Raw genomic sequence first — 22,742 nt, 5'->3', positions numbered from 1 at the left:
ATCCCTGACTTACAAACACCCAAATTATGAATGACCTACATATACACACAAATGTTCAACCTAGATCTCTGACTTGTGTTCTCACTGAGTTGCATTCACAGAACCCATTAACCATCACAAGGATTTCTGTAAGAATCCTTGGCATTTTCAGAAACACATGGCTTCCCAAATCTAGGCAGGAGTAAACAGGAGGTGAGGGTGAGGGGAGGTGATATGTAATGATTAGTTTGTGCTCTTTCAAAAGAAATGCTGTCGGTTGATTAAAAAAAAATGTGTCCCAACACAAGCTGTATGTTTCAAAAACCTTTACTTATTACTTTACTTAAAAATCTGCCATTTGAAGACTCAGATTCATAGGCATCAGCAAGTCTTTTTTTTTTTTTTTTTTTTTTTTAAGTCAACACACTGGAAAGGCGAGGAAGGCGTTAGTGGTGCCTTCCTGGCCTGAATTAGTTTCCTTGAATGACTTCCTACCTGAAACCTGGCTTGGGTCAGCAAACCTGAAAGCGTGTACGTTTTGGTGGTTGGGAGCAGTTGAGGCTGGATTCAGGACAGGAGAATAGTCCAGGTACAGAAACCGCAGTGGGAAGCTTGGGAGCTCCAGGGGGGGCTCTAGCACAGGAGGATGAGAAGTCATCTTCCCTCTTATTCTTACACTTTCTGACTTCAGATACCAGTGAAGCTTCATTCATTTGATGAATAACTGATGAGGCTGAGCTGACCTTGGGACTTCGCTCCATTCGTAACCGGTTTCCTTCTAGGTATCCAAGAGCTCCTTGCCAATGAACATCAGAATGTGATCTGTGCCTGAATCGGGGGTCTAGCAGAATGGACTCACTGCTCTTCCATTGTCCCTTTTTTATCAACCTCAGTTTGGAAGCAGGGGGCATGTCAGGTTGAACTGGAAAGAGGCGCTGGAGAGAGACAGACTTTGTATGACACAAAGTAGGTAGCATCAGGGCCTACTGGGGAAAGACACTGTCACCTCCACAGGACCCTAAGGGCACCTCGCTCCATGCTTGGTTTTGTTCCTCCTGCCTGTCCAGCCTCATTTCATTCTGCTCTCCCAGGTCCTAGATCCAAGGTTGTCTCAGGCTACCCGCAGCCACATCAGGCCATCGCACACACTTCCTGTGGCCTAGGTGCTCTCCTCTGCCCTCTGCTCTCTGCCCTCTCAGGCTGTCCACTGCACCCCAACTGGCTTTTCTTCACCCTGCCAATTTCTGCTCAAAATTACTCCAGCCTTAATCAGTTCCCTTTACTTCTCACATTCACAGACATGTTTCTCTCTGATTAAATGCTTCAGTTTGCAATTGCACATGTATTGTTACATTTATTATGTTTAACATCTGTACCCTCTAACTGGAGAGCTCCATAGAAACAGAAAATCCTTGTGTCCTTCAATGTTGCCATCGAGTTGGGTCATAGTAGGATTCAATATGTTTCTGTGAATTGAATGAATGAATAACCAGAGACTGATAACGCAAAAGAGGATTACATACTGGGGACTTATTTTCAAATGCTCTATTTTACCCTTTAGAAAAGGGGGCCAGCCGTTTTAGGAAGAGGCACTTCCCCCAGGCTCTGATCATCCCCGTTTTTCTCTTAGGTTTCTGTGATGCCAAGAGTCCACTAAAGGGCTCATTCCACAGTGGTTAACTATTAACCATTTCTTGTCACCATTTAACAAAAAGAAAAGCCCTCAGGCAAATCTCTGTGGCACCAACCTTAGGAATCACATCAACCCACTTCTTTCTATTGGTGCCAATAAGATGTGTCTTTAAAGTTCGCATGTTTTACATCTTCTCTCCCACTATTCTTAGCTCTATCTTCTCCATTAGTGTCATTGGTAGGTCTGCACTGCAGGGTATTTCTTCAGCTCTTTCTAGAAAATGACATAGCGGGTGCCCATATCTCACTGTTTGAGACAAAGATGGACAGAGGAGAGAGAGAGTGAGAATAGAGAGAGAAGTCTTCAATCTGCTGGTTCACACCCCAAATGCCCACAGCAGCCGAGGCTGCACCAAACAGAACCTGAGAGTCCAGAATGCCATTCAGGTCTCCACGTAGGTTGCAGGGACCCAACTCCTTGAGCCATCACTTACTGCCTCGGATGGTGTGAATTAGCAGGAAGCTGGAGCCAGCAACCAGAGCCCTCATGAGAGGTGCAGGTGGCTTAAATACCAGGCTCAACACCTGCCCCTTAGTTTGGTTTCTAAAAGGAACCTCAAAATTTTCAGGAAAGCTATGGGTAGTAAAACACAATACATGAAAATGTCGTTTCCTTTCTCATTTCATTTTTAGCCAGTGGCATAGATTTGAACTAAGAAGAACATGGAAACCTTTAACACTTTAGTTTAAGAGGCGTAACAAGGAGCTCAAGAAGTTAACAGAATCCGAAATTAAGTTTGCAAGTTATCCATTGGATTTGGACCATTATGTATTTGTACATGGGCTGCAGTTGGAGATGGAGGAAATTCACTGTGTTTCTCTTGAAAATGTGGAATGAGTCTTAAGGGGCTGTAATACGTTTTCATACATTTGACAAAATCCTTCCTAATGTCTCTTAGAATCCCGTGACATTTTAAACTTGCACCACAGTATTAGATACTAAGTCTAACTTGTTGCTGAAAAATTGCTGAGGCAGGTGTACAGGCAAGCTGTGTGGAAAGCTGATACAATCATTTGGAAAAACCAAGAAAGCCAGAGTCCTAGTTTTCTACTCAGTTTCAAATGTTTGAAGTGTGGGTCTGGAGTTTTAGCTCATGATCAAGTTGCTTAGAGACAGTTGCATTTCATGGCTGTGATAAAACTGGAGGTGAGTAAAGTGGGGGAAGATAATTAATTCATCGGGAAAAATGCAGAAGGAAACAAATAAACTTTATTTTTTAAAGTTGAATTCAGGAAAAATACACATAGAGCAAAAAAAAAAATTAGTTAGGTCCATCATTTCCAATGATATGTGCAGTAAGCAGCAGTGTGTTTCTGAAGGGCTGTGACAAACTTATAAAGAATTCTGACTCTATAACTCTCTTCATCTTTTGTCCAAGAAGAACTTAAAGATTCCAAGGAAACATCTCAGCTTGTGAGGTGTATTTCTTTTATGTTTTCTTATGACAATATTTTGAATTGTGTTGGTGAATATTTTGCAAGAGTTTAATTTAGATACGTCTCACAAACAAATGTAACAAATGGAAATTGAACCTTTGATTTTCTCTCTGCAGTGAAAATAATGCATTCATGCACTCATTTATCTATTCAGTGATCAGTGGGCAAGTTTGGGCCCCATACATGGGGATAACACTAGGGTTAGAGAACATCAAGGTATATGACTTGGTCCCTGTTTCCACATATCGTGTAATCCATTTGAGGGGATAGGTATGAAAAACCAGCAGTCCTGGCAGAGTAGCATGTGTATTAGGATGGAGGGATGTCAACAGTAGAAAACTCACTCGGGCTTGAGGGTAGGAAGAAGTCACTCGAGAGCTGGAGTCCAGCGAATGTTTCTTATGGAAGTTGGCAATTGAGCTGAGCCTGAAAAGACACTAAGAAGTTTGCCTTGTTATTGGTGGAAGGAAGGGAAGGCTACCACAGGTTGTGGGGCTGGGGTGGAGCAGCCTAAGGTAGCACAGGGCTGTGAGAGATCATGGTGGTGATGACAACGTCAGGTTCACTCAGGACTGGGGGTGGGGCCATGAGAGCAGGTGCACCCGGGTCTTGGCGAAAGCCATGCTGGAGCACCCCATGGAGAGAGATCGTGACAGGCCTTCCGAGCCAGGGTAAAAGGAGTGACCTTTCTCATGAAGGCAAAGGGTCGCCATGGAAGGATTTGAAGTGCTGGGGTGATATGTTCAGATGTGAGTTTTAGCAAATCACCCAGTTACTATACATTCTAGGTGAAGACAAAACGCTTCCCTAAGATCCCAGAAGTCTGCTAGCTCTCTCCTGAGAAAGGGACGTCTATAATCCTCTTAACACAAAAACATCCCACTGCACTTCCAGCCAAATAGACACAACCACGATCTGGAGAAGAGGGTTTGGGGGTAGATCTTGCATTTTTCCTAAGAACCCTCACCATCAGACATCTGATCCAGACAGGTCCCTACAGAAGAGGCTCATCCTTTCCCTATAATGGGCTGTTTGCACCAGCCGCCACTAGGAGGGCAGGTGTGTGCCACCTACTCACTCCCTCCTTTTAGGGTGAGAATTCTCTCACTTAGACTCGCTAGAGGACAAAACATCCCAGAGGGGAAAACCCCATTGTGTTGCGCCTCCCTTTTGTTGGCAGGCAGAGAGTGTTCTCGCTTGTGTGAAGATCTAGCCAACTCCCAACCTGAGCTGTATGTTCCCCAGCATGCCTTTCAGACTCCATAGAAATTACTGTTTGGAAAGACACTGATTCTCCATTTGCGTTTAGGGACATTTGGAGACAACCACTCTATTCCTAAGCACTGGAGGGGCTGAAAGGAAAGGTTCAAGAGAGGAAATGACCCCAAAACTACAGAATCTCAATACAGAATTATCAAGGCAGAGGCTCTGGAAGCTCTGATGGCTTCCAGCTTGGCTCCTAACAAAGCAAGGGGGCCTACAACCTTACATGTTCTTCTGCCCTGGCGGTGGAAAGTTCATTTTCCTAATTAGGAGTTCTGCCTCTGTGACATAAAGGACCCTCTGACGGATAACCCACTTTATTTTTACCTGATGGCCCACTGACACGGGAAGTTCCGATTCGTTGTGATGTAAATCGTGGGTACTTTCTGGGGGTTTTGTGTCTGCCTCCCTCGGAGTAGGTTTTTGGGAATGGCAGCCCTGGGGGAGAGAGGGAGTTAGTGGGGAAGAGAAAAATGGGAGCCGGGCTTTGACCTGCCGGAGAGGAGCCCCTGCTGACACGGTCAGTCTGACCCATTGAATGGCCTGAATACGATAAATGCTGCTTTATCCTGCCTTGAAAGGCACGAGATAGCAGAGTCTAAATGCCTGGGCATGCTTAAATAGGCGACTCGGGATGTTTGAGTTGAGCGTGTTTGAAATCTGAGCTCTCTGACAGCCTGGGAGCTGCCACAGGTCACCTGCCTTGTTCCGTAGGGACAGGCCCAGGTCTCACAAGAAATTGTCCGTAGACGAATTGTAGTACAAATTCCTTTCTTTGTTGGTTGGCCTCTTTCACTAGACCATGGCCTATAAAATTTTGTAAAAACAATTCCTAAATATTATTTGAAAGGGCAAATGGCCCACGCTGAAAGGTTTGACAGTTTGACATATAGTGCATGGTTTTGATAGCTCGGAAACTAGAAAGGGTGGCCAAGATTCTCCCCCTGCTTGTTAGAAGCCTGGTGTTTTTTAAACAGTGTCTTGTTGCTGTGTAGAGTTCCTCAGCTCCTCGCAGTCTGACAGGCAGCGAGTCTGCTTCAGTGATCTTAAGTCCTTTTAGACTAATTTGCTGGCGAGCAGAAAAATAGCTAGCACCTTTGGATCCAGCGTCCAAAAGGCCCAGACACAGGTACTGCCAATTAAGGAGCCATTGGGATAATCATATCAAAGCAGATCACTGTGGAATCTTCTGCTCATGCCAGAGTCTGTGTCGAGAGAGAGAGAGAGAGAGAGAGAGAGAGAGAGAGAGAGAGAGAGAGCGCCAGCACCAGAGTTTCACTTCAGTGAGAGGGAAGAAAGGGCTTTGAGGGCCCGGCCTCAACAGAGCCCAGGAAGTTGCAGAGAGTGGATTTCTGCATTAGAATATTGCATATGTGTGCAGCCAGAGCACGCTCTGCACCCGCCGGCGGCCTCTGCATAGCCAAAGGCCATTTGCAGGAGCCTCTGGCCCCTCAGTCACTGGCCTACTAGTTAATTGCCACACGGACTTCATGACACATGGGCAGATAATATGACATTTTCGGTTTCTGTCACTAGCAAACGCCGCAACGTTGCTTGCACTAGTTGCTAAGAAGCTGTCAGAAACCATTAGCAGTTGGCTAAAGTCGCCCTATGGCATTTCCTCATAGCATCAGCAAAACGAGCATAAATCACCCACTGGAGCCTACTGCTATCCTAATGAGGCTGTAAGCTTGTTTATGGACTGGCATCATTTTTATGATTATTTCCACCTTTTCAGTTTGCCTTCATTTGGCGGCAGGAGAAGTCAGCTCCGGGAATGAAGTCACTGCTGACATTTTACAAATGTGGTTCAGAGCCGCTGCCTGCTGCCGTGTGGTCGGCCGGCGGTCCTCCAAGTTTGTTTAGTGATCTTAAAAATAAAAAAAGGAAATAAATCCTCTGGAGACCGCATGGAGGTGACTGTATCAAATTGCAGAGGGAATGGAAATGCTGAAGGTACAATTGACCATTTAGACTTTCCTCTGGGGTGGAGATGTTCTGAGATCAATTTTCAATTTTAGAAAGTGGAAGAGGTTAAAGAATTTATTAAAATCTATGAAAGTGTTTGCTTTGAGAATCGTCTGTTTCATTACGCTCTTCTCCTTCCCCATCTTCTCCGTTTCCCTAACTGTGTTGGAAAGGAGCAGGGTTTATTGTTTTAGGCTTTTCTGAACATGCACCAGTATTTACACTGGATTGAAAGCATTTGCTTCCAATGAAAATCTTGTCTTAGATTACAACCCAGCAGTGTAATTTCCCTCCCAGATGGGAGTAAAGTAGCTGTATTTGCCTAAAAACAGTAGGAAGAACAAACTGTGCATTAAGCCAAGGCTGGTTTTGGCTTGAGCTAATGATGTAATAGAAACCTTTTATTCGGGAGAGGTCACTGCCAGGGACTGAAGGGGGTGATCTGGCTCCTGCTTGAAAGGTTTCTCCATTGTATCTACATAAGTCTTCACTTAAAAAATCCTGTTCCTAATGCTTCTGCTTTCATACAGCAGAAATAAACAGGAAAGGTTCTGGTGAGTGTTTCGCATGGAATGCAGAGAGCCTTCCTCCCCTAATGGAGGATATAATTCAGGTGCCCTCAAGGCACGCTTTCAGGAATTCTTTTGCCTGAGGTAATGGGAAGCTAAGGCTGCTTTAAGGCCTTGATTATCTATTGATGCACAAAGCTGGAAAAAAGTCATCTCCACTGGATTATAGTAGATATTTCCATAAATTATCAATGAATTCTCTTCTAGGCAGGCACTAGGCATTGCTTGCTAAATTAATCTGAAGGGGTTTGAGATGGCTAAAAAGGCTATTTTTTTTTCTAAAGGAGGAAAACAATCCTGGGGAGGTGGTGAAAAACAGTATTATTAGGTTAGAGGCTTTTCCTTTTTAATCAATGATCAAGTATGATGTTTCTTTTCTGGAGTTACCTTGTGTATATTGAAAGTGGATTTGCCCATTGAAATTTTAAATGCTGTTGAGTTGTTTTCTTTTCTCATGTTTCTTTAATGCATTGTTATTTTATATGGTGAATTGCTTCTCTGAATAAAAAGCCTCTTTAAAAACTAGACTTTCAAAGAATTTATTAGACAAACCCAAGGGGACTTCTCATAAAACACTTGGTTATGCAAATAAAGCGTTTGGTGGGAGTGGTAGGAGCACTGATTTAGGGGTAGGGGTGTATGGTCCAGTACAGACCTCCAGAGCTCCAGGCCCAGCTACGTGACCTTGAGCCCGTCGGGACACACAGCGCTTTTTCATTGGTGCGATGACAGTTTTGGAGTTGTGAGTCTTCATGGTTTTCTCCAGTGTGAATACAGGCTACAGTCTGTAGATTGCTAACAAAAATTTATGGATTTTAAATACAGTAAAATTATTGATTTTAAACTAATCAGAGGTTAAACTCAGAAAAGTTCTATAAAAGTATTCTATTTGTGGCATGTGCTAGAAATAGAGTAGCAATGTTGAAATGAATCTAATCTTCACTCACCAAAGTTTTTAAACTTTAGCTCAGTACAAGTCAAGGCAATTAATAATAATAATAATAATAACAGGCATTTTTCTTCTTTTCAAATTGAGGGGAGGCAGTGTGTCCTGGAGGGCCACAAAAAATAATTGATGAGTTGCAACATAACTATTATAGATTAGTCGGAAATAGCTCAAAGTAGTAAGTCAAAGTAGAAAATTCTTTTATGTAGGACCTAAATAGCAGAAATGAGAAATGGAGAAATTCCTGAAGCCATGTAAATGATTCTGAGGCCAGTTCCAATAGCCACCAGGAAATCTGTCTTACCAAAGGATCAGGTTCTTTGGGTCGTGTAGGTTGTTCTCCAGTGATTTCTTTAACCCAGGACATGTGCTGTTAGGTGTGTTTGTTATGTCATAGCTAAGCCTGGGCCCTTTACCTCTTCTTTCTGGGCTCAGTTAACCTGTCCATTTCTGAAAGCCAGTAGTTCTCACAGAGCAGAGGCACCAGGTAGAAGCCGTGGTTCACTGGCAAAGGCTGTTTGTCAGAAGTTAAGCTACTTTTGGGTGTAGTAGTTTAGCCCGCTGTTATTTTCCCTTTTGACTTTGGTACCAAGACAAAAAAAAAATCTGCTTTCCATTTGTACTTTATGACTTATTTTAGACAATGTGATTATATGGGCTGCAATTTCTTTTTTGTGTGTCAAATATGGCATTGTAAAAGGAATACTACCTTTTTTATTTTACTGCATCACAGAGCTAAGATTATTTTTTAGAAGAAACAATTTTAATGTTACAACAAAAATCAATAAAAAAAACCCAGGAGCTGATATAGAGGTATATATTAGCAGGTGACTTTTCAGTACGAAGAACTTAAATCTAGACTAGACTTTAGAAGCTTCCTGTATTATTATTGTAACATAGTTCAAATTTACTCTTAATTTAGCATTACTTTATTTTATCTAAATAGTAATTGTTTTGTAATTTAAAAACTATGTGAGAGGTTTTTCCCTTACTAAATTTGATGCTCTAAGAAAAATTATTTTCTATTTTAAGCATTCCAACATCAAAATGCTTATGTGATGGATTGCCTGCATTTCTCCAACTAGTCTTAAGATAGATCACTTGTGGAAATAGTTGATATCTCAAATGCACCTTCTCACAAGTTCATGGCAATGACTATATGTGGGATTTGAATACCTAAGCAGCAATTCCATTGCTGATGGCTGCCACCATATTTAACTCCCCATAAGTGTTACACTTAATGAATCTTAGCTTATAAATATATATAGTGTGTATATATATAGTTTAGTGTATATATATATATATATATATGAATAATTACCATGGCAACAAAGCCACTAAAGAGACTGGATATTCCCTCCCATTCCCTTTGACCTTTGGCACTGTTCTTTGAAGACATTCTTTAGACCTGACTACTTTTGAGCCTAGGCCTTGTTCTTTCTCTTTGTCATGGAAAAAAAAAAGTACCAAAGAAACTATTAATCATTTAAATTGCTCTTTTGGTTTTGTTTATATCCAAAGGCATTCTATTTGAATAAAGCATGTCAAGGTAGCATCAGTCAAAATTTGATTCACTATGTTTGCAGGTGATGGCTTGGACAACAGTGTAGCTTCCCCCAGCACAGGTGACGATGATGACCCTGATAAGGACAAAAAGCGTCACAAAAAGCGTGGCATCTTTCCCAAAGTAGCCACAAATATCATGAGGGCGTGGCTGTTCCAGCATCTAACAGTAAGTGGATTCTAAATGACATATGTAAACTAAATATGGACAATGAACCAGTTTTGATAGAAAAAAAATGATCCCTCTGGACTTGGAATATTTCCTACACCACTGTGTTCCCACAGTTTTTACTAAGGTGTTAGCACTTGTTTCCTAGACTCATACCCCAATGAGGAGTTTTATTTGAAGCTCACTATTGCCATTTGTTAACTTTTGTAAGTTATCAGTTTGAGGAGTTCATGTTCACTTGTGATTTTAAATATGTTTGTTAATGATGTTGCTTTTCTAAGTGTGACCCTTAGTACTTAGAGCCAGTTCCTGCTCAGAAGAAAATAAGACAAACCCCAGGGAGAAAGACTAAATATCGCCCAGTGCTTTTGTGGACCTTTTAGCGAATGGCCAGCAGAACTTTAAACCATGTCACAATGGCAAGATGATCACATAATTCCCTTTTGAGTGGTTTGAATGCACTGGCCTCCATTACGAAACATTCGTGTGAGTCAGCTCCATAGTGAAAGTTGTCCCGGCATTCAGAACTGTAAAGGAAAACAGCAATATAGAGTCAGCTCTTCCTGTGTAGTCCCTGGTGACTTTTCAAGCAGAGTAACAGTTTATATTGTCTGTGTGAGTATTGCTGTTTTCACTGCAGGAATTCTCCTGGAGATGTGAGAAACTGGAGATTTGGGGCTTTATGCCACCAGGGGATTTGTTTTGTTTGGCTATTGTTCTGAATGAATTTTATGTTCAAAATATTTATAATCATAATATTTTGGTGGATATTTTTGTAAGTGCGTACTGATTTAATCACATCCGAGGAAGAAAAAGACAAAATGAAAATTTACGGATAAAATAATATTTTAAAAATCAGCAAAATTGTTAAATATTAGGAACACAGGATGAATTTTGACAGGTTGCAGCATAGCTCTATACATAAACGAATGTTTCAAAGTCTTTTCTTTTATAGAAAATGTCAGGAGCAAATATTTTATGTTACCATTTTTAGCTGGTTTGCTTTCCTGAACATCATGTTTCCCCCTTAAATATCAAAACTAATTCTGTATTGTCACAAACATGCCCAGAACCTGCCCACATTCACTCCTTGCCTGCCTTCTAGGCCATGTTCCTCTGTGAGTTGTACTGGGACAGGGAGGCAAACCCGGGATGTCTGAAGGACCCCTTAGTTCTGCTCCTCTAGCGGAGGGCTGTGCCTCCGATCACACTGCAAGGCATAGTCATCCAGACTTCTAGTGTCTGTGAGCAAAATAAAAACTGAGAGCAGCAGGAATAACAAGAAAATAGTAGTTTCCTCCCTTCTTCTGTTCCCACTGTGATTCCAAACACTAGGCTACATGGACAGCTTTTTGAACAAACTTCAGGAGTTTGCTAATGGTGGAAGTTCATTGATGGTTCCACTGTTGAAGCTGCTGGGATCTTAACGTTCAATTTAGATTCCAATTTAGGTTGATCTAAAATCTGATTCCAATGCAATTACTAATGTGCCTCTTGTTACTTGTATGTAGATATTTGAGGTCTGCCTTGTGTGACTTTCCCATTGAGGATTGTCAACCAGTAGTGGGGGAAGGAAAATTAGAGTCTCCAGGGCATATCGTGGAAAATAAATAGTGTGGTATTTAGTTAAGAAATGACAGCTGGCCAAAGGTGCTGACGCAAAGATGCTCATATTCATCACCAGAGCTAATCAGCTAACTTGACCTGGGGAATGAATTGGAGTGAGAGGATAAACTCAGGGTGTCCCTGAAGTTACAACCATGCTATTTCTATTTCTTATTCCAACTGAGGAAATCCAAGAGATTTCTTATTCCAACAGAGCTTTCTTTAGCCCCCATCTCAATCTGCATAGGAGTGTTGGTTTTACTTGAAGCTGTGGCAGCCCTGAATAAAATATAATCAAATATTGGCTCAGACAGGATCAGGAGAGAGAGGCAAGTTATTTCATTCCTCTGCCAGTTCTCCTGTTTTTCTAGGTCATACCCTTCTGAAGAATCTTACAGAGAGCTATATTATCTTTTTCAGAAAAACAAACAAAAAAAAACAACAAGAAACCATTCTAACAACCAGTGTCACTTTGCCTGTATTACAGTGTTTATGTGAGTTATGGGGAACTGGGGCAATTGTAACAGAAATTATTCATGAGCTGCCTGAGTTTTTTTTTTTTTCCTGGCTAGTTGACTTTGGTTTTGGGGTCTTTGCTGGCCTGTACCACTGCCCTGGAAAGGGCAACCCATTCCTGTGTGTTTCCTTGGCTTTCTGTGAATGGTCACAGAAGTTGTCTTATGGGATCCGTTGGCTGTATCTCCCTCCCTTAACTACAACAGTGCCATCTGCTCATGCAGAAATATTAATGATGATAACAGTCTCTAAAAATTAAATTGACTGCATAACTTCATCTAAAAAGCAAAGTCAGGAGGTACATTTAGAGTGTTCACCCATTTCCTTCCGCCAGTGAGAAAGATTCCCTTTCTCTTCTCTAATTGCAAAAGCAAATAGATCTCTAGTTACAAGAACACCTTCACCTTGTTTTGTTGTCATTATTGAAGGAACACTTGGACTACTTAAGCAACATTTATAGAAAGGAACTCATTCTAATAAATTCTATGGAAAAACTTACAGAATTGGCAGGTTTGTTACTGTTTGTCCAAACTGAACCACTGACATCTCAGTACTAATCCTTCAGTAACTTTATCTCAAATTCTGAGATGTCTTCAGGGATACACAATTCATTAGGAAGACTGTGTGTAAATTTTAAATGATCACATTATTGTTATGTGATTAATGCAACTTATCTAGAAAATCCTTTCTGAAATCTTGCTAGATAGAAAAAAGCAATTGAAACTCTGGCTAATTAAAACAATAGCAATAACAATTTATTAGCAAATTGTAAACTAATCTTTTTAAATGCCAAAAGGCATAATCTAAAACCTCACCCACCTTATTGAGAGCAAATTACTGTTTTTTTCCTTTTCAAATAAATGGATCAATCCTTTCATTGGATTTATTCAGTTAAAAAAAATCTGCCCTTGAAAGGGCTTTCCAGCCTTTTTTGTGTTAGAGGAATAGAATAGGGCCTGAATCAAACACCTTTCTGGATTTGCACCCCAGCTGCAAGAGAAGACAGACATGCTGGTCCACAGTTATCCACAGGTACATTTAATCAGTAGCACATTTTACTGCTCCAGAGAGAGAAGTTAAGCATCGTGCTTGGGACTCACAGTCTCTAGCAAGCTGAACGGTACATATTTGTGTATAATGAAAACAGCAGAAGGAAAAGGAAACAAGTTTTAAACTTTGGTGATTATGGGGTAAAAGGAAGTTTCAGTGAGGTAAATTCCCAGCTTAGAGTTAGTTGAATATTTGCCAGTGTTGATAAGTAGAAAAGATCTCCTAAAAGAAACTATTCCCTGGAATTGAAGAGTGACTGATGTGATTTAGATAATAAGAGAGAATTAGAAAGAAAATAAAGCATTTATTAATAGAAATGCTTGCAGTTGCCTAAAGATAAAGGATTGCAAGTGATTAAAAAGTACTTACTATTTGCCTATGAGTCAGTGTACAATGACAATCAGTTCAGGGGCATACGTCACAGCAGTGTGTTTCTTCTGTCTTGAGGGTGTTCATTACTGCAGCTGGGAAAAGCCTGCTACGTCACAGCGCTTAAGCTGGATGTGTTTTGCACATCACTGTTTCTTCTGCTCACAATATTACAAAGATATGTCTCCAAGGGCCTACTGAAGGTGAGGAAAAAGAATAAATACGATGTTTAAGGTAAAAGTCAGGGGTCTTTTTTTCTTTCTGTTTGCCTACCTTATCATATGGAGGCTTGAAATATAATCTAAGTAGAAAAGCGGCGAATGTGGTGCTTATTTAACATATGTGTGACTGTATTTCCCTGCATAGAGCTGCTATGTGTCCCAGGATCCTGAAAGTTAGGGAGAGTGGAGGTAGTTAAAAAACTACATACCTGCCAATTCAGATGCTGGAAGCATTTACAGGTCAATATTTGGCATTCACCAGGCAGAGAGGTGATCCTCAGGTGAGATAAGTGATTTTCATTCTCATTCTCTCTGAAACCCCGAATGAACCTGAGAATCCCATTGGGTTACGTCTTACAATCAACATGAACTTTATTTCTAAGTCAGATACTCATATTTGCTATGTGTCTTTGTTTTGTTTTATTTCTTTGTATGTGTGAACTTCTAGCCTTGAAAATATTTTTGCGTGTGTGTGGCCAAATTTATGTCTGGATTTCTGATTTATAAGACTTTCCTCTCATTGTGGATAAAGCCAATGTGAGGGGCTGTAGAATCTTCCAGGTTGAGAATGGCGTTTCCATAGAAACACTATTAGATGAAAAGTGCCCTGCGGGTCCGCCACTCTGAGGATGGAGTAAATGGAATTGAATTGGGAATTGAATGCTCTAGAAGAGACAGATGTTGTTTCATTGGTTTTGCTTTTGGTAACAAGATCTGTTGGAGATATCTTAGTGTCATATCTCTGCTTGCAGTTTCAAGATTTACCCTTTGAACGTTATGAATCATTATTACAGTGAAAACACCTCTGATTGGTATCCAGATAACCTGTTCTGTTGGTCAAGTGAGTTGAAAGTCAAAAGGCAGACAGAAGGCCCCCTAGGTAGGCACATATGTGGGTAGTACATGGAACTGTCTTCTCTCTTCCCCTATCTATTTCTCTTTCTCTCCCTCACCTCTACACAGAGAACGTTCTTGTTTTGGCTAGCATTGTCCAGCATTGTCCAGCTACCTGTCCTCAAAGTTGCTGGCCAGTCCTGAGAAGATGGTGGGGCTGGACAACTGTAGCTTTGCACTCTTGTCTGAAATGGTGGTTAGCGGATTACAAAGAATTTAGGAAAGGCAGTCCAGCTTCAAACTAGACCTAACCTACCTTCTTTTTTGTGTACTTGAGTTGAAGGAATGGCTTGTGGAGATGGTAGGGAACTTTGCTTCCTTCTTTACTACATGTTACCTGCAGATCTGTTATTAAGTGAAGATACTTGAAAGCTCGTATCAAAGAGAAGAGTTTTGTTTTTCCTTTTCACTGTCTGTTTCTCATATCAGAAATGGACTCTCTTAAATATAGCAGAATGTCTTTGTCGTTGCTACTTTTCCCCTTACGTGCAGTTGCCTTTCACGGTCACCTCTGACCCCAGCTAAACTTTGCTGAGACTAACTCAGGCTGGAATGATAAAGCCCTCTCCTTTCATTTGAAAAGATCTCTGCTATGTTGGAGAGAGCATATTTCAGCTTTGATTAGATAACGGGCCTGCCTATTTTTCACCCAAGTGGGAATCATTTGTCTCAGGAGGAAAATAGAATAGATTATTTAATTACTGGAAGGGAATATTGGAATGCCCTCATTCTTCTGTGATATACATCATAGAAGCTCTGGTTTAATAATGAAGCGGGTGGTTTCCAGATTCTGGGGCAACTGCCTTTTTCTTTTTCTTAGCTGGTTATTGAAATCCTAATGGGATGGGTGATGAATTTTCTTAGGTCAGGTAAACTGAAAAGGCTACAGCTGGAATTCTTCACCCAGAAGAATCGGAGTTAATACTAATGATCATTGTGAATTAGAAGATCAAAGGGGAAGCATCAGCCTGTTCTCCAAGTTGTTGCCCCAGAGGCCATTAGTGACCTGGCAAAGCTCTCTCCCAGCCTTCCTTGCTCCTCCTTCTTCTGGCCCCAGCCTTTCTTCCCCACTCCTAGTTATGCACCTCTGACCCGGGGTAATTACAGTCGGTTGATGAGGAGGCATAGCGCGGCGGGGGGTTGGGGAGGACAATCAGAAGTAAAAACAAAAGTCCGATTTAAGAACTGCCCATTTATCCAGGTAGGTAGGACTTATAGGCAAATGAGCTCTGCCTGGGGCTCGTTGTTACTTTCAGGGAGTAAGGGAGAGTTTTGTGCTGATAGAAATGACTTCTCTATTCACTGATGGCTTTCTGCAAGGGAGTTTTTCAGAGTCTGCTTGGCAATTTGTCATATTATTCTAGATTTTTTTTCTTTTGTTTCCAAGGCTAAGATAAAAATACACGGTAATTTGGTTTTCTAATATACTCTTAATCAGGCTAATTAAATAAAGGATTAGGTTCAAAACAAAAGTGCCTGCATAAGCACAGTTTATTAAGTTGATGGTTGCTGATGCACATGACTATTGAACTCCAGCCAGCCATTTGTACTTCAAAGCATATATCAATAGCATGTCTTTATACTCCAATTAGTGACAATGTGTTTCTGAAGATAAAATATCAAATTCAGTCAATGAACTGCTCTTCCTCAATTTATTTTTCAGATTAAAATGGAGCAGTATATATATGATATGAGTGTATATATATATATATATGAGTATATTTTGTTTCTTTATAAAAACCAGCTCTGTTTGGGAATTTGATGTCTCACTATTTACTTTCTCAATGTGTAAGATTCCGAGTGGAGGCACATTCCCTTAAAGTATGAAGGTGTGTCCGAGGGAAAATCAGATGCTTGTATTTTAGGAAGGATTCTAATATTTTGTTTTAGATTGATTTGATTGGTTGCTTGTTTATCCAGCGAATGAATCTATATGACATGGGATTTGGGATATTGTGACTTCACTGGAAATATTCATATCATAGGTCAGTCTTTCTTACTAAAGTATGAATGCGGTTCTGTATATGTATACAAGTATATCCCTACATACTGGTATGTATGCATTTTTCTAGAGTACAAGTCCCTCTGAACCCCTGCCATCTCTACCAATACTAGTGAAGAAAAACTATCCATTTATGAATTTTAATGGCATAAATAGCCCTACTTAGGGCTACAATTTTTCTATTGACCTGGGCCAACACTGCTGTCTCACAGGGTCTGCATTGGCAGGAAGAGGGGAGTCAGGAGTTAAATCCAGGCACTCTGATGTGGGACACAGAAATCTTAACTGCTAGACTAAATACCCATTTCCAGAATTTAAAGTTTTTAAATGTTTTTGCTTTTCAGTACTTATTATTGTGTGATCAGTTTTTACCTGGGTTTACATGGACTTTGTTGCTGGCATTCCTGCAGCACCCGGGGGCTCCCATTTGTCCCATGACCTGAACATTTGGTGTGCTAGGAAGTTCTTGGGAGGTCCAGAGGCCAGGGGTATTGTTTATTAACATGCACACTCATCCTAAGAAGGATCTCAAGGTCGTTTCTTTTGCCATTTATAGAAGCTTAGGAATCATTCTTATCTATTACTTAAAGAAAAGCCACTTTCCAAACTTCATGGGGGAGGAACAACAAAAATGGCTTGATTTCATTTTTTTTAAAAAAGAAATGAAATTATCTCCTGTCTATATCATGTTACTTTTGTCATGTTTTTAAAAACTTGATCTATTACTTGCTTGGCTATTTTGACGTTGGATCATTCTGTCCTTTTGGCAACTGGAAAAAAGACTGTGCAAAAGGCAAATAAAATGTAACATGTATCTGTGATGTTTCACACTTTATTATTTTCCCATCGACTGGATGCTTAAGATAATCTTGTGAGGTGGACAGGATGACAGCAATACAGTTGAGAGGAGTTAATGATTCTCCTCAAGGTCAAAAGCTTGGGGACTGACTGAGCTTGAACCAGGCAGGATCTTCTGACTTGAATTTCCATGTGCTTTCCACCAGGTTGCCTTTCTAAGGCAGAGCAAATCAAATCATATCGTGAGAGTTCAAAGGTATAATTATAATCTCATTCCACAAGCTAGCTAATTAGTATCTCTTTTAAATAAAAATATGAGCCAGAGGGTTTGGCATAAAACCTCATAGTACATTCTGATGGTAGTTGGTACCTAAGACTCAAGGATGGCACTTTTCTTTCTGGATTCCTTTTCTAGACATATCTGCCCAATAAGAAAAAGCAAAACTACAGCTATTGAAATTTTGTGACAATCTTAATAAATTCTGCACTGTTAGAATTTCAGGATTTGAGCATTGTTTAACTGCTCCTCCTTCTTACAGAAATATGTAAATCTCTACCCATGTCTGCTACAAACAATGTCTGATAGTGATTTGGGAGTGAAGAATCTTTCTTCATGCAAATCCTAACTAAACCTCCTAACACAACTTAGCTCCTTGAAGTTGTGTGTATGTTTTTTTTTTTTTTTTTTTTTTTTTGCTTGTCACGTGGCTGCAATGCCAAAGAGCTGTGTCTTTAATTTGCTTTATGGAGATAGAAGAAACTGCTTATGCAGCCCCGATTACTCTTGAAACTGCAATCCAACTGTCATTTCTCAGCAAAGAAGGCTGCTAAACCCTGGAGAATTAAGCTGCCGCTCTGGGGTATGACACCAGGGTCTGATCATTTTAAAGCTAGTAATAACCAGAATCCTAAAATTCTTATGAATAAAATGTAATTTTAGTAATGTTTCCATAAACAGTGGTAATGGTGGCATTTTAGTAGGCAGTGACATTAGTCACATCGAAATTGCACCACATTGGCTTTTAAATTACTCCACCTGTCTGTATGAATAGAATTTTCAGTGTAAAAGCAGAGAGACAGCTGCTGCTAATGTCTCCTTCTCCCTGTGCAGATAGCGTTGGCAAATCTACATGCATAAAGGACTGGTTTGTGATGTAAAACGGTACCTGACCCCGCTGGCTCCTGCGCTACAAAGCAATACCTTTAATTACCAGTGGCTGTGTTTAGTTGTTGATATAAAAATGTCAGCTTCCAGGAGGGTAACCTCAGGTTCACTCCCTCTAGTAATGTCACCCGCCGTACACTCTTTTCCTTCCACCCACATCCGTCGTGCGACGGGCAAGCATTTATCTTGATGTGCTTCAGAAACGTGCAAGGCATTAATACTTAAAAGGAAAACACCTGATACTGTATGAACTTGATTGATGATCTTTCTGTTTGAAAACTTTTAAAGATTAGTGGAATTTGGTTCCTTCTTCCTAGCCAGAATGGAAGTATGGCACGCTGTTTCTACCTTCCAAGGGCTTAGCATCATTCATCAACACAGATACAGCTTCTTAGGTGAGGATCACAGGCAGGCATCACATGCAGGCAAAAGGGTGAAGAACAGGGGGGGTTGAGAATATCGCGATTTTTTTGTGTGTGTGCTCGTTTCTTTTCTTGTTAATAGATGACGAAGTTTACCGTCTGGAGGAGTCCATTTGTGCTTAGCTTTTTAGTGCTGGTCTCTGGTAGCAGCGACATTGACATAAGAGTGAGGCAGGCAAGGGGATCCTTCTGTTGGAGATGCCTGTTGCCAACAACGTATTTGGCGAAATGGCAAAGAGGAGATATACTTGTCTGGCTCATTTGCAGGCATTCTTTTTGACTTCTTTCACACAACTGGTGTTTTCGTGTTTAATTTAACAAGGAATGAGTGGTAAATGAAAGCTGCTGCCTGAAATCCCACTGTGAGCGTGTTTTGCACTTGGCTCCCCAGTGACAAGGCAATTTGTGAAATTATGTGATGGAGTAATTAGATGAAGCCAGTGCTCCTGACTGTTGCCATGCATATGTGGCGAGGGTTTGTTGGGAAGAGGGAGGGGAGGAAAAAAAATAGATTATTACTCTGGCAAGTTGGCTCAAAGCTTCTTCATTTATTTGTAAACAGAATATTTAGTGACCGCATAGGAAGTAGCTGTAATCACCAGCTCATAAAGAAACCACAGCAGAGCTTTTGGATTTTTGCAGAGTGCTCATGTAAAATTTAAGCTGGGAGGCAGAATCCCTGTTAATGTAATTAGGATCTAATTTACCACCCTTTGCACACAGATGTAATAATGTCTAGATATTTATTCTATCTTTAAGCACGTTACATATACCTCAGTGCAGCAGTTACTGCACAGAAACAGGTGTGAGCACTTTCCCAATTCGTTTCTACACTGTAAACACATAGCAATTTAAGGGAAATATTTACCAAAAACGAGGGGAAGGGATGTCTGCAAATGAGGCAGTAATGGACAGTTGCCCTTTATGTACTGATGGGTTTCTCAATGGTTAAGTAAATTAAAGCAAATGCTAGAAAAATCAATAGGCCAGCAGAGTCTTGGTTTTGCCTCATAGACTTCAGGACAGAATGACAGATGTGATGTCTATGACCCATTTAAGTATTAATGCTTGAAAAACTGCTTCTGCATGCAAGGTTGTAGGCTTAGAAACATCCTGCTATATTAAATGACAGACAATAATATTTTTAAGTCTACGCGGGCTTTGCATGTTTCAGGCAGGTTGTCCTTCTGTGTTACATTTACACGGGAAGATTGGTTGCTCAGTTGTTGCACTTGTCCCATAAATCACAGTCGAGCATTCCCACTTGGACACGTCTTCGTCAGGCTGCACTTTGCCAGGTGAAGAGGATGCAGTTGGCGCCGACGTGCATGCTGAAGTGAGAACGCTCAGTAACACTCTGTGTGGAAACCAAATCAGATTTAATTAAGGAGTAGATGCTTGGTGCCTTTGGAAAATCTGTAAAATAGCATTTAAATGTGGCAGTGTAATTTAGTTCATCTCCAGGGCTACACATGCAGTATTTTACATGTGAACTAAGACGGGAAACATGTCACATAGGTTGATTGTCACAGCATGCAGAATGTGAGGGCAGTTCTGACATGGTAGGCATTAACCTTGGAGAACGAGAAGGCAGGCCTGTTGGTAACACCACAGAAAGCCAGGTCCCCCTTCCCCCACATTGTTCCCATATCCAAAAATTCAATCCTAATGTGGGCCTGTTGACTCCTGGAGACAGGAAGAGACGAGTGGCAAGGACAAGTGGACTTGAGCATTCAAGACAAAAGCCGATTTTCACAGCCACAGTGAAACGGAGGGTTGAAATGATCATCTGAGTAGTTTGGGGAGAAGGTGACTTTTGTTGGAGACAAAGAGAGGTTGGTTGGCTTGAGTGTCCTGTTTCCCTTCTTGTGCTAACTGAACTCAGAAGGTAATTGCTCATCTTCCTTCCTCACCAAGATGATGAACAGACAGGGCCGAGCCAGCCTCTGCTGTGATAGACCGGGTCGCGGGGTGATATGATGGGGCAAAGTTTGGGTTCTCCAAAGAAGATATTTGCTCGATTTTTATTTGCATACAGTTCAGCGTTTACCTCCACTACATTCCCTGCAATTTGTATCTTGAGACTGATCAATGCACACATTTGGAGATTTAACTAAATGTGTAAAGAGAAACTTTGATACTGAAAGTCTAGCATAAAAAAAAAATCAGAGAATGAAAGTTACCTCAGAACTGAAGATTTTTTTGGCTTCCTATGAAGTAGTGCTTCTTATACATTAACATGCATTCACATTAGCTGGACATTTTTTCCTAAATGTAGATTCTGATTCAGAGGGCTGGGGCCTGAGACTGCATTTGTACAAGGCCCAGCGATGTTGAGATGGTGGCCCTGGCGAGCTCTCAGGAACACAAGCTGGATGCCAGATTTTAAGTGGAAAGGTGATCATTTTCTCCATCTTTGATTTTTACCCTTCAACTTTTTTCTGTGATTTTGAAACTCAACCCATTATGTTCATAGTACTAGTTGGACTAAAGGATTCCCCCCACCAACAACCTTCATTTCTTTTTCAGCACATGAGATGTATTTTTTGAATACAAAAGAGTTTTCACTGAGTCTCACAATGCCTCTGAGGCTTCTGATTGACCAAGGCCTGCAGAGAGGAGTCTGCTTCTCGGGCTTGTTGGCGGTGTGCTGGGGTTCAGGGCATGTGGGATGGGCCTTCTGAAGGTGGAGCGATGCAGAACATTGTCATTCACCTCCACCCGGCTGCAGTTCTGTGGTGACAGCTTGCTGGCATGGAAGTTATTCCGTGGGGTGAAGGCTGTGTATGCAGTGACTGTGCCAGCTCCCAAATCTCAGCCCTGGCCTGACAGATCTAACAGACTTTGTCAGGAAGAAAGGATGGAATCAGGGCAGGGCGTTTGCCTTAGATGGCTAAGAAGCCACTGGAATGCCCCACTCGGCTCCTGGTTCCAACTTTCTGCTAATGCAGACCCTGGGAGGCAGAGGATGATGGCCCATACTGGCAGACCTGGATCGAGTCTTGGCTTCTAGCTTTGGTCCACTGTGTGATTTGAGGAGTGAACCAGCAGATGGTTCTATTTCTCTCTCTGTCTCTATCTCTGTCTCTCTGCCTCTTAAATAAGTAAATTAAATAAATACTTTTGCTTAAAGGAAAGTAACAGAATCACAGACACAATGTATAGCTGAGTGAGAAATGCATTTGTGCCTAGTACTTCTCACCAACTTTACGTCTGTTCCAAGAAATCCTTTTGTATTTGTGCTGCTTTGTGCGGTTTGTCTGCCATGGCTGTTGTTACCCACATTTCGCAGCATACTGCAAAGTGAATTTGTTTTCAGTAGTGAACATCTGAAAAGCACATTCTTTCTAGTTTGCCTAAGATCTAAGGAATTATGATAAATAGTGCATACCTATTCATCACTGCTTAGCAGGTAAATTCCCACTCACTAGAGTTCACATGCTGGATGCAGTTTCTTGAAATTAGGTCATTTATTTTGGTCCAAGTCATTGAGGATCAAAGGTCATGAGGAATCCAAAAGCCATTAGTCAGGGTTCTTTTCTGGACCCCTTAGATGTCATTGTACGAGTCACCCATGGCAGCCCGGGCCTGGCCTGCTGTCAGGGAGCTGGCAGGGTGCCTACTTTATTTCCAGTTTGCATAGATAAAAAGCAGAGCAGCTACTCCTGGAATCACTATAAAAATAAGCTTACATAAAATCTCCATTTGAAATACAGTATGTGTGTGCCCCTGCATGCTTTCTCTTATGGAAGCCCTGGGACCCAAACATGAAAATTAGGGAGAAAGGCATACATTTGATGGCATTGTGGATTATTCTTTGTCTTGGTGCAAGCATTCATAATTCATTGTGAATTTAGTGAATGCTAGATTTTCACAAAGAATTGTAATGACATCATACATTTTAATTTGCTAATAAAATAACAATAAAGGCATCATTTTAACCACTGTCAACTGTGTATATATATATGTATATATACATATATATGAAGAGAGAGAGCTATTCTCTCTTGATTAGATTGAAGTACATTTGCAGTAATGAGTTTGTAGGCATCAGAAGTTGTGGGCTGGTGATGTGGTGTAGCAGAAAAAGCTGCTGCCTGCAGTGCCAGCATCC

At 41.0% G+C, this 22,742-nt stretch overlaps 1 protein-coding gene across 8 annotated transcripts in view; it reads left to right on the top strand.

Moving 5' to 3' along the window:
- The window catches only part of MEIS1 (Meis homeobox 1), a 141,260-nt gene that overhangs the window by 68,558 nt on the left and 49,960 nt on the right, over positions 1-22,742 (top strand). For 7 of the 8 annotated variants that reach the window (XM_051837800.2, XM_051837788.2, XM_070069034.1 and 4 more), the window contains one exon: positions 9,441-9,586. The exons of the other annotated variant lie outside the window; for it this stretch is intronic. In XM_051837800.2, coding sequence (XP_051693760.1) covers positions 9,441-9,586 — 146 coding nt within the window. The remainder of the gene's footprint in view (positions 1-9,440; positions 9,587-22,742) is intronic. 8 annotated transcript variants of the gene reach the window in all.

The sequence above is a fragment of the Oryctolagus cuniculus genome, chromosome 2 (assembly GCF_964237555.1).
Source record: "Oryctolagus cuniculus chromosome 2, mOryCun1.1, whole genome shotgun sequence".
Lineage (NCBI taxonomy): Eukaryota > Metazoa > Chordata > Mammalia > Lagomorpha > Leporidae > Oryctolagus > Oryctolagus cuniculus.
The sequence above is the reverse complement of the archived record's forward strand: the minus strand, read 5'-3'. Positions and strand labels throughout refer to the sequence as shown.